General features: G+C 38.3%; 1 protein-coding gene across 1 annotated transcript in view; it reads right to left on the reverse strand.

Moving 5' to 3' along the window:
- The window catches only part of LOC123314399 (adhesion G protein-coupled receptor B2-like), a 139,021-nt gene that overhangs the window by 15,596 nt on the left and 110,625 nt on the right, over window positions 1-12,800 (reverse strand). Inside the window, exon 11 of the mRNA XM_044899682.1 lies at window positions 6,819-6,947. Coding sequence (XP_044755617.1) covers window positions 6,819-6,947 — 129 coding nt within the window. The remainder of the gene's footprint in view (window positions 1-6,818; window positions 6,948-12,800) is intronic.

The raw sequence follows: 12,800 nt of genomic DNA on the forward strand, positions 1-12,800 counted from the left end.
TGCTTTGAAGTTCGAACCACTCTCAATGCACCACATTGCCCAGAGTTGAATGAGTTATCCTTCGAGAAGTCAAAGAACCGGATCCAAGGTACGGCGCGTTTAATCATGTTCGGTGTCAAGATTAGAACGTGTAACGCACACAAGTAAGTGCCAAGCCCCTTCGTAGCCGTTATATAATACACCCGTCTAGAGGGCCATTTAGTCCCTATATTTCGTGCCTGGGAAGGCGGAAACTCGTGAATTGACGTATTAATCGGATCTCGCACGCGGTTCCGCAGTCGGCTAAATTGTGCGTAACCCCCAATAAAATACGGTTGGTAGTGCAAGAAACACCATCTGTTAAATTAACTGGCCAAATAACGCGTTCGGCCGAGAGCATGTCGAAACACGGAGAGATAAACCTTGTTCATTTTTCCGGGCGTTTATCGGAGGAAATTTGTGGGGGAGGAATGTTTGCTTCAGATACGGCCCTTGATCGTTTTCAGATCTGATACAGCCTCGAAAATATTATTACAAACAAAACTTATGATACCGATGTGGCTGCAGTTGAGCCTTGTATATCCAGGATTTACGAGGATAGTTCTCCTTCTTGAACTACTTAATATTTTCTTAGATATTCACTTTACCAGCTAGAAGAAAGCTTGGATTCTGTCTCACCTGAGTACTGATCTTTCATTTCAATTGCAAACACCACAACTTGCTCACTTATTTTACTAACACAACCAGACAATTTTCTCCAGAATCACGATCACAAGATCCTGTCATTTCCATGTATTTTTATTTTAAACTATTCATCAGAATAGGCATCTTCTGAAAAATTATTCTGACTATCATAACTGTGACACAAGGCATGGCAACAACTTATGCATATCCAAACAACATACTGCTAAGTACGAGTCAACACCAAGTTTTATTGGCATCAAGCTTTACAACCATTTGGACATTAATCTCAGATCGATGGATGTAAAGAAATTCAAATATGAAGTGAAAAAATTGTTAATTGAGGGTTCCTATTACAGTGTCGAGGAATACCTCTCAGCTGTATTTGCCTAGGTGTATATTATGTCAATACTCAGTTTGCCAAACTCGATGTTTGTTTCATTTTATTTTATTGTATTCTTTCTCTTTCTTCCTCAGACTTGTCCTACACATTGTTTTTGATGTCTTATAGGATTAATAAAGTTTATTAAAGTTATTTTTATTATTAATTAAACCGAAAAGTTACTTTCGGAATTGCTTAAGAAGATTTTTAATTATTTTAATTGGAACACTAACAAATTGTTGCATTCCTGATATCATCGAACAAAAAAAATCCATCAAACACTTCTTCTCTCCTTAATACTCAAAACCTTTTCATCTCTCTCTCCAATCAAATTTGAAATGAGTTTCATTCTTTAACCTTCGAGTCAGATTCTGTATTTTCTCTGTCAGAGGCCGAACCATTTCTTTCTCATGTCTCATGTCCATAATCAATTTTAAAGCTCCTTTGATTGAAAGCTCCCCTTAGTTTTTCTTTTTGGTAGTACTAAAGGAGCTTCAAGTTTGAGGGATTGTGTGGCTGTTAATCGCATGATCCATATCCTGTTTTTCCCGATCACAGACTTCGTTGCCAATTATGCAGTTTTCTCTTCACACCAAATCAGTGTATTATGAAAATTGAGGCATCCGTTGCCAAAATTCTATCCAATTTCTAAATCGAACAAATTCTAGTTAATTTATAGCCTTGAGACCTAGCGAATAAATTTCAACAACATTTTTCCGGAAATCAATACCTATTCATTTGAATTTTTTCCGATTTCCAGATTATTCTAACATGGCTCACCCGCGTAGCTTTTTTCAATCCAAATCGACATGAAACCTGTTCTCTGAAACACAACCAAATTCCCAGTCGAGTTGACTCCAATTCCTCCTCCACTCCAGGATTCCAATAAAATTTGATTAAAGAACGTTCAATACTCTTGTACAACTGACGTTCAGATTCTATACGAACCGGGTTTTGGTATCGAAATCTTGATGTTGATTGAGAATACTACATCCCGTGTTCTCTAGAGAAATTGCTGTTATTGATGTAGAAGAAAATTGAATTAGCGATGGTCCAATTTCTTTTATCCCCTTTATTATCATATTACATGAATGCGTTGCCATGTTATGTGAATTTCAGGTATTAGAAAATGTTTCAACTTCATGAAGTTTTTCTTGAAAAAATCCTTGTATCTAGGGAGGCGTCGTCAGTCTGCAGCAAATCCTCTGGGTTGAGGCTAGCGCATTAAACCTACCTACCGATCTTGTGATCTATGTAGATAGTTGGAAGGTAGATCCGCTTTTTATTTTGTTCATTTATGCTGTAGGTAGCCTCTTTCTGTGGATGAATTGTTTTTGATGTTGATTCTTCTGGCTAAATATTGCACCCACCCTTATTATCAAGGGCGATATTGCATAAGTGTGATGATTTAATTTGAGAAATCTTACAGAGGGGGCAAAATGCTCTTAACGGTGGTTCGACAGCAAGGTGGCCGCCATTTTGATCATATATCTGTTTGATATTAGGTTAGGTTACGTTAGGTTAGGTGACGGTCATTTAGATGCTCTATCAGATCTCTGTTCGATGTTAGACGAGGAGAGATTCTCATGGGAGTTTGCTCCGTTTTATTGCCTTCGAGTTAGATAGAGTACAAAGAGCTGTTTGATGCTGTGCAAGCAGGACAGAAAAAATTTCTTCCATCAGTATAGATGAAATATGGATCTACCACTATGAGCCAGAATCAAAAAGGGCGTGTGCTGAGCGAACAGCATTCGCTGATAGTCGTCCAAATCGACCAAAAATCGGTTGGCAACATTATGGTCCCATATTCTGGGATGCGCAAGGAATATTATTCATTGACTATCTTAGGAAAGGCAGAACTCTCAATAGTGAATTTTAGATGACGCCATAGGATCAAATGACTGCAGGCATAAAGAAAAAAGCCCCAAATGGAAAAGAAGAACTGTTGTTTAACCAGTACAAAGCCCTGTGTCAGAAGTCAACGAAAACAATTATTAAATTAGATCAATTACGCTTTGAATTTCTCCTTTACCTATAACGTACTCTCATCAGATACTACTGGATTTTTGCTGACATGAAAAAGATGCTCCAGAGACTGAAACTTGTCTCAAATCTTAATTTGAGACACTAAACTCTATTTGGAGGACAAAGATGAATCGATAATCTAAAAGAGCGTTTGATGAAGGAGAGTTTGTTGATGAATAAAGCCGAATTAAAAAAACATGCTCCTGAGTTAGATCGGACAATAAATGTGTTATGTGATGTCAAACCTCAGTCAGACTCCATTTTTCACCATTATTGATGGTTGTTTAGTAAGGTCAATATTGGCAACAGAAATATGCTCGAGCAAGATAAATAAATCATCCCGAATGTCAACCGCGACAATGAATTACGCTTAGTGTTGAACACGATTCAATGTCTGCCCAGGAATTTTCATCCACCACGTTTGATGTAATTAATCGAAACCCTGGGAGTCATCGATTCATAAAGCCGAGGACAAAACGGGAGTAAAGAGGTCCTCCGCGACTACAATCGAAACGGACGAATCACCAAGCCAACGATGACGAACACCCTGGTAAGGTGCCGAAGAGAGCAATTAACCCGCCATCAATCTAAATTAACACGGAGTGCGGAAAATTAGTCCGAGTGGTAGCAATTATTCGCGCAGCGTTATCGCCCCATCTTCGAAAATATGCTGATTCGTCTCTGGCCGTAAAAAAACGATAAAACGCGAAGTGCCGTCGGATATTTACATTTTGCAATTCTAATAACGACGGAATTTAAGTGTAATACTTTATTCTGGCTGAAACCCCAGAGACGGGTCGACTTTAACGAGCTGCATGTTCAAATTCAACTAGCTCATCGAGTTCGCGTCTCTGGAAATGCGGATTTGACAATGAGAGTTTGTCGCGGATTTTTTTATACGTTCCCCAGTAATATAATCGCGTTTTGAATGTCAAGTCGCTCGGGTTTTGATTTCAGACCATTAAAGCTCAAGAGCGGTGGTACTTATTGATTTTGACTGAAAATCCGAACTGTTTCGATTTACGATGATGGCATCCATTTGAGTTTATTATTTTCAGCACGAATCTGTGCAGAGAACACGATCCACTTGGAATTCAAATTTTTTGACACATTCCAACTAAAAAAAACATTGAACTGAAAAGATTTCAATTAAATGATAACTATCAGAGGAAAACCTCACTTTTTGTACTTGAATCAAATTTTCAGTATTAATTGCTGTAGGTATATACCACATAAATACAAACAAAATATGGTCCTTATGACACTTCATGACCTGATTACTAATCTTTTTATTTATTGGTGGCTCAATACTTCGCAGGGCAGGCAGCAGGCACGGCAGATAGCCATCTGCCTACCCTACGATGTTAGTGGTTCGATCGTTTTCTCAAGAGTTAGTTCTTTACGTGAACAAAATGGCTAGGGTGAGTTGTAACGTGGTTACCTCGGAAAAAACTTATCTCGAGCTCCAGCTATTCTTTTCACTAGGAAGAATAGCAAACCTACCAGAGTAGCTGCTAGTCGGAGACAGAGTTCGCTGTTATCTAGGGTGGTAGCGATATCGAAGTACCCAAAATCAAATTATGTACCAGTTTATACACACCTTCGGAAACTGATTATATATACAACGGAAATGTGTGTAGGTATGAAATATGAGCGAATCGACCAGCAAACATATATTCTGGAAATTCGATCCGATCACGAGCACTTTGTAAAGTTTATACCGGGTACAGTGAAAAATCAACGATTGTTCAAAAAAATGCGCCAACCAGAACTGACGAAATGGATACTAAGGATGACCTCGCGAAGTGAAATGACTTGCTGTACGGTATCGGGATGTAACTAATTGTATTTCTCCATAAACGAAAGAAACACAACCAGGGCGGATCTACTCGAGACTTTTATTCGCTACCCCAAGGGCTACGCTCCATGACTGATAGCGAAGAAAAGGTCTATTTTGAGCGCAACTACAGGATTTCACTGACGACGAGCGGTATCTCTTATTCTCTACCCCAAGGGCTTACCCACCATGACTGAAAGAAGAGATTTCTATTTCAACACTTATGACGCGAGAACGCGAACAGGGGGTTTGACGGGACTTTCTCTTCACTACCCCAAGGGCTTACGCACCATGACTGATAGCGATGGGAAAAGCCAGACTCGCGAAACAGGGTAAAGTACGGCAAAGATAACAGAAAGCGATACAGTACAGCAGTGTCAAAGAAGTAACCGGTGTGGGTCTAATGAAGAAACTGAATGGTAAAGACGGGGACCTACCTCCTTTATTTCTGGCATTAAACGAAAACTAAAAATTAATTCCTGAGAGCACTAACTTCGTTATACAAACTTTTTTCCTAAATTCGCTGAACGGCTTGTCGTGCGCACAATTAAAGCCGAATCGCAGAGAAAAGAGAGTACAGAGCGTAAAAGTGACAAAAGAGACTAAAGAGTAAAAAAGTCAAAAGTAAAAGAGGCCGTCGCGGGTGAAAATCTGCTTTTATAGGCAAATCCCCCCACACGTTAAAAATCTGAAAATTCCAGAATGCGACAAGAGTGAAAAACGTCGTCAGCTCCTGTTTATCGCATATCACCATCGGAAAAACGTCAAAATCTTAAACGGCATGCAAGAAAAACAACGTTAAACACAGATAAACGGTTTTTTACATTCACTCTGCCTATCGGAATGAATGTACTGAATATTTGAGAATTAAATATTTTCAAAGGCGGAAATATGAAATGAAAGGAATGCATTAATATGAACTCCAATTTTTCTCACAAAACTGGAGATCATTACAGAGTCTTTGACAGTTGATTCTTGAGGTCAAAAGGGACACTTTTTTCCTTTAGCATTTTTTCCGAATAGGCTCGGTTTCAAAGATAGAGTTTTTCATTTATTTGATGAATCTTTTTCGAACAGAAGATATCACCCAGGTCTTCCAGTTTTCTCATTGTAACTATTACGTACCATAAAAATACCAAAAATTAAAAGAACCCAACTCTTGAAACTAGTTTGGACGCTATCTAATGAATATTTGAACGTTTTGTGAAATGGAAATATTCATCATATTTTCTCGTATAATGCGCCGATTTCGAGTAATTTGATGTTCCAAAATTGAAAAGTATCTGTGGAATTTAAAGAATTGAGTACTTTGGCTGAATACAACTCTGTTTAAAAGATCCACAGATGTGTAGTGTCACAGATTTGGCTAGTTATTCTGAAGTTAATTTCGTTTTTCCAGGGGTGGCACAGCTCATTATGAAAACTTAAAATGACTATATCTTTTTATCAGGATCGAATCGGAAAAAATGATATGGTGTGCCTTTTGACCTGAAATATTTCTACAAGTCGAAGACTCACCCTGTGTAGGGATTTTCCGATGCAGTAGTCACCTTCCATAGTCCCCTACTTGAAATTCTGGGGGTTGCAGCTCAGCCATCTTCAATAATTTTTGGTGAAATGGTTTACTTTTCTACCTTCTGTCGAAAAAAAGCCTCACCTTTGAACACACCCGGTATATTTTCGATTAGCCGCGCCAGCTAGCAGAGACCAGAAGAAAAAAAACTTTCGCAGTTTTCCCCCAGACAAAGGTCACATCTCAAGCGTTCCAGAGATCAGGAACACGCAAAAACTCTCACATATGTTACGCGCCCTGGGCGGGTCGATAAAAAAACGATATAATCCGAATTTCATGACGCAAAAACGTCGTAGAAACAACGTACATTTTCGTGCGGAAGTGGCGATGTTCATACTTACTCCAGACGGATGGAAGACCTGGGGGGCAAGAAGGACGATAAATTCCTGTAGACCACCGAGGCCAAAACGGGCGTGCAGTCTCCTAGTTCCACGTTCACTTCCAATTTATAGGAGAACCATTTCGGGTAGCTGGAAAAAAGGAACGATAAATCATAGATACGGGGGAAAACAGTTAAGGCCGCCTACATGAAGATGTATTAGTGCTTGCGGTCCGTATTAATCAACAATATGGGGTATGGAGATGCATCCATCCTTTTATGATAATGGGAAAATGGCCCTGCGCTGTAAGGGAGCTCCGGGGAACGTATTAGAAATTCTATTGATACTGAAGTTTGGGAATTTTTTACGACACTAAGTAGAGGGGAGTCTTTGCTTATCGAAGACGCTATTGGAAATCTAAATGAGATCGAAGCGACACGCTGATTTCTGAACTAAAATCTTAATCTAACTCCACATAGTTTTTTAATAAAATTGTACATGTTTCGAACTTATCCAGGTCCATCTTCAGCAAGTGGAAAAACATGGTGGAAAAACATGGTGGAAAAACAATGTTTTGAACGATTGAACGTGTTTTCCGTAGAAGAAAGGGTGGAAATATTAAAATTATTTTTTAGAAATAAAAACGGACGCATCAAACGAACGAAGCAAGGGACGTGGCTATCTTATGTCATGTAGCAATGGATCCGACCTTTAGTACTAGGAAATTGTCCGATGTATCTGGTATTTCACTTAAAACAATCATGAGAATCTTTAGATTACCTAAATTCCATCCTTATAAGATAAGATTGGTTCAGGAACTGAATGAGGATAATTCAGATCACCGACTCCAGTTCTGTGAAGTGGTCAGTGGAATGATTAAACGGTATGTTATCAAAACTACATGTTCGATTACTGTTTTTCGGACGAGTGTTCATTTTACCCCAACGGCATTGTAAACCGGCGTAACTGTCGGTATTGGTCAGATGAAAATCCAAGATATATTATATTTATGGACATCACATAATCGGCTGTTTTTTATACCCGGCATTCCCACTAACCAAATTTATTCAGATCTATTGGAGAACGCTATTTCTTCAGTCCTCGTGCAAGTTTTGGACAATGCAGAAGGCCATCAAACGATCTTCTTCTAACAATATGGCGCACCACCTAATTTGGTTTAACCGGTGCGTCAATTCTTAGATGAAAATTTTCCTCACTCCTGAATTGGAAGAAGGGGACATATTTAGTGACCACCCAGATCATCTGATCTAGCTCCACTGGACTTTTTTCCATGGAATCACCTGATATCCAAGATTTACGATACCCAGCATGAGTTACTGGATAATTTGCGAACTTGGATCATTAATGAATGCCGACAAATTAAACCAGAAGTAATGTACGTCAAGGATGACCATTTCGGATATTCTATTTCTGCTCAAAATCTTGCAGGGTCTTATACAGTGCCCTGAATTATTGTCTAAAATAGGAATAAATGTCCCAACAAGAAATTTAAGAACTGTTGAACTTTTTCCACATTCCGTTCATGCGGACGAATTCTTCCCAGAATTCTTCGATGATCAGGATCTCTAGACACGCCAATCAGTATTCCAACCTTTTTGATATTTTTGTAATAAAATTTGCAGCCGCAAAACGTATTTTGAAGGAGAATTTTCTTGGATGATTCATGTTTGTTCGAATATGTTTTTTTTTCCTTTTTGTCTTGTTACATATAAAAATTAAGTTCTAGTTTCTAATATTGTATCGAAGCTGTATTTTCTTTTTATTAATTAATGGATACCTTATATGGGGTTCACCCCGTTTGGATCCCAATTGTACAGAGATAAATAAATAAATAAAAATGTTTTCAACAAAACTTATATAGTAATATAACTAATATTATAGTCTTGCAGTAGCAAGGAAGTGAACGGGGCCCATTTCCAGCATTTAATAATCTAATCACAAAAAATTGAGGTGTTGAGTTTTCGTTGGAACACACTCTATGTGGATATTAAGTAATGGCTTCTATGTATTTAACAAACCATTCTACTCATGATATTATATAACTGCATTTTGAATTCCCTCCTCCAACTTCTCAATTTCGTTTTCATTCGGGCAACTGAATGCCAATATCCCAACGGTTTCAGAGTGTAGGCACGAAGCGAGAAAAAAACTGATCGACCCTTGGGCATTGCAGGAGTTATATTAGTCCCGTATGAAGTGGCCTTTTAGTAATTTTCTGCTTATAACATCCTCTCTCTGAGGAAGTTCCTAATTAACTTCGATATCAAGGGACTTAAACCAATTTCGATCATTTTCCTTTCTACCATCAATTTCCAGGCAATTCAGGCACATAATGGATAAGAATTGATGAGGCATGCAATCATTGATTGTTAAACGGGAACAGAATGGTACTTATTTTCCACGAGTGAAACATTACACGCTAATTGACCACAACTTTTTTTCGGCCATTGCATAAAAATGCAAAAATCATAATTACGAAAGAATAATCTCAATGTCTGAGAATGATAAAAGTATTTTGTCAACGGAAACGTCTAAAAAGTTTCTATTTCGATACTCCATTCACTTTTATTTTAGCATTCGGTTGGCCATGGAAATTTGACACATTTTCCTCTGTATAGTACGAAAATGTGGGATTATGACGCTTGTAAAAACATTTTTGGATTTCAAATCAACGCTATGTTGCCCGTTCTACGTAAAAATTTCTGTTATTACGTATTTTATAACAATGTCGAATTTCTTCGGAAAATATGTGACGAACATAATTGAAGTTTATACAAACTGAATGAAGGCATACCAAATCCAGTTATTTGCATTGAAAATACAAGAGATCAGTATAATACCATAATATGCACTAGCTTGAGGAGAGTTAATGTTCGTTATCTTCTTGGCTAAAGTTTGAATACTCTACATCTGTTGTAGATTTCAAAAAAATTAACCCGAAGATGAAATGCATATGATGCAGTGGTTGGGAATGGGTATCTCCCGAAGGAATTAACAGATAATTATAAGAATGTTAAATTCTTCAACAAAAATCATCTTGCATCAATATAAGTAAAAGGAATTAAAGGAAGTTTCAAGTCGAGATGAACTTCACCTTTGAACAAAAATTTGACATGAATAAACAATTAACAGGACAACTGGCGAGTATTTGTGGCTGTTCATCTTAATACATTGATATAATAATAATAATAATAAGGTATTTATTGGTACCTTAAGACAATTACAATGTATAGGACAAGTCAAATGAAAAATAGAAAAATAAATTTTCGGGAACTTATTCTACGATGACATTCATCGAAAATCCTGTAGTAAACTTTTCGCATTAATTCACTCAAACATAAATTTCTCAAATGCCACCACTTTTTTGGGTCTCCCAATAGATGGAAATTCTTTGTCGTCCTCTTCATCCACAATCTTTCTGATCGTGGAAATATTCAGCTGAAATATAAGTCGTTTAGATTCAGATGAAACATTATATAAATTCTCTTACATTGAATATGTTCGCTACCGTCTGACGTATTGTGGATTATAGAATATCAGGGTATAACTATTTGAATGAGCGGACCAGAATTTTAAATAGCACATCCTGAAACCCTGTCTTTTTTTCAATCATTTTCGGCATTTTCGTAATAAGAATTGATATTAGTTGTGGCAACGGCGTTATGACATTTCATGAGTGCCAACCGTTCTAGTTACAAAAACTTGAGAAAATTATTTCATGGCCAATCGACTGCTAAAATAAATGTGAATGGAGTATAGTACCCCATATCTCGGAAGGGGTCATATTTGATGTAGTGATGTTTTTCGAGAAGAAATCACCTACTACATTTTGGCCGCACCAGAAGAAAAAGACCACAAGACCTCACAAAGCACCTCATATATTAGCATAATCAAGATAGCGCCTCCGTACGTTTCTTTTAACTTCTGCGTTCCGTATCTTACGTACGAGAACACTTAACGTTCAGCAATCTGCTGGAATTGCCCAGATCGCAGGAAGAAGTTCGTAAATCCCAAGAGTCTAATACGAATCCATGCCAGCACTCTGATGTGGCCAGCTTAATGATTCAGGAAACGGCGTGATATCACGGGATTATGCATTCAAGCGGATGCGGTAATGAATTCGTCCAGATAGAGAAACGGAGATCCTTCGGGAGGTGGATATCCCAGGAAGGGTCCTCTCGCAGATAATGATAATGAGTTTCTCTTACCTGCAGCCAGTATTTGATCAGCGCGTGGTGGTGTTAGCTTTGCCGTCGCGAAGGGTAACAGGGAATCCGGTTGTTCCGAAACCCGGATTGTCGAGACGATATCCGGGTTTACTTTGATATGACACGATGAGGGACGTTCTGATCCGGAGTGTTATGAATTGCTGATTTGATTTTATGATTCTGTTCGAGCCGAATTTGGGATAGGTATCTATGAAGCTGATTCCGCAGATACAAGGGAGGATTTGGGCTCCATCCGGAATGTTCATTTGCACGTACAATGCCTTCGGAGGCTCATAGTTTTCGTATTTAATAAAAGCAACATTGTAATTTCTATGTTCATATATAAACCTCTACTCGACTTTGATATCGCATAACGTCAACTCACAGTTCATCTTTCGAAACAAATTATTATACATCTAAATCTAGTAAGCCCGTTTTTCCATTAGAATCATCTTTTCAACCGAAACCCATAATCTCACAGAGAAAAAACCATCAATTTTAGTCACCTGCCTCTGGTGAAAACGAAATGCTATAGGTCAAACTACAATTACTTCTTTAATCCCTCCAGTCGGGTACGGCAAACGTCTTTCTGCAAACCCTGGGCATCTTGGTCTTACTTCAAAGAGTTCCTCTAGACGTTTGCTAATTCATCAATATATATTATGCACATGATAGTCATAATATCTCTTAATTTACTGTATCCAAACTCAAATTATTGGATATTCTGTGAGGGAAAAAGCATAAATAGGAAGTGAATTCAATATTTATCATCATCTGAATCATTGGATAGCTCTTTTCACAACGAGGCAGGTACTGCAGATCCGAAAACGCCATACCTCTACTAGCCATATCGATGGAGAGCTAAGCTCTTGTGCAGTTCGGATGAAGGAGGATGGATCGACATCAGTATCGCATCTAAATCTACACTCGTCAATTTTGATTACCCATCCTCATCAGTTGCTACCTTAGACGACAGTGTCTTGTAAGGAAGCCCGTCCAGTGAGGAGCTTCAACTTTTTCTTGCTGAGATCAATGTACTCTCTATCATTTGTGAGATATAATATCCATCATCCAACATATTTTTTTGATTGGAAAAACGATTAGATGAAAAACCAAGAAGCAGCACAAACAAGACATCCTTCAATTTCAATATAGGAACACGGTAAACTACAACTGCCCAAGGAAATTGAAATAGGCAAGAACAACCAGGCCTCTTTAGTCTGGGTTTCTGGTCACTCTGGAATCAAAAGAAACGAAGAGGCCAACACACTCACCAGGAAGGGAGCCCAAGTGCCATAGAATATTTCTGTGGAATAGAAAATGCATCTAAAAGAAAGAGTGAAGGAAGAAACCAAACAGTAAACACTCCGGATGAATCTTCTAGGAATGGATCATTCCGAAAAGTTCCTTCTGGATTTTGCTTCTGTAAGATCCAAGAAGTATTTGGTTCTCAGTAAGTATAAGGTACTCCTCCCCTCCTCACTGGATTCCTCACAGGAAATTATCGCCTTAGAAAGAATATGATGAGAATGAGCATATCAGAAACTGTCGAGTGTAGAATCTGTGGAGAAGATGAAGAAACTCCTGTTCACTTAGTTACAGAATGCCATGCCAATGCAAGTCTGCACAAGGAATGTCTTATACGAGAACGAGGAATGAGCCTACATGAAGCCCTCTCAGAGATGTTCATTGGAACTATGGAGCTGGAGATCAAGCTCACAACAGTGAGAACAGCTCTGATAGAGGCCAAAAAGACTTAAAAATCGGTGGAATT

This window comes from Coccinella septempunctata, chromosome 5, assembly GCF_907165205.1.
Source record: "Coccinella septempunctata chromosome 5, icCocSept1.1, whole genome shotgun sequence".
Taxonomy (NCBI): Eukaryota; Metazoa; Arthropoda; class Insecta; order Coleoptera; family Coccinellidae; genus Coccinella; species Coccinella septempunctata.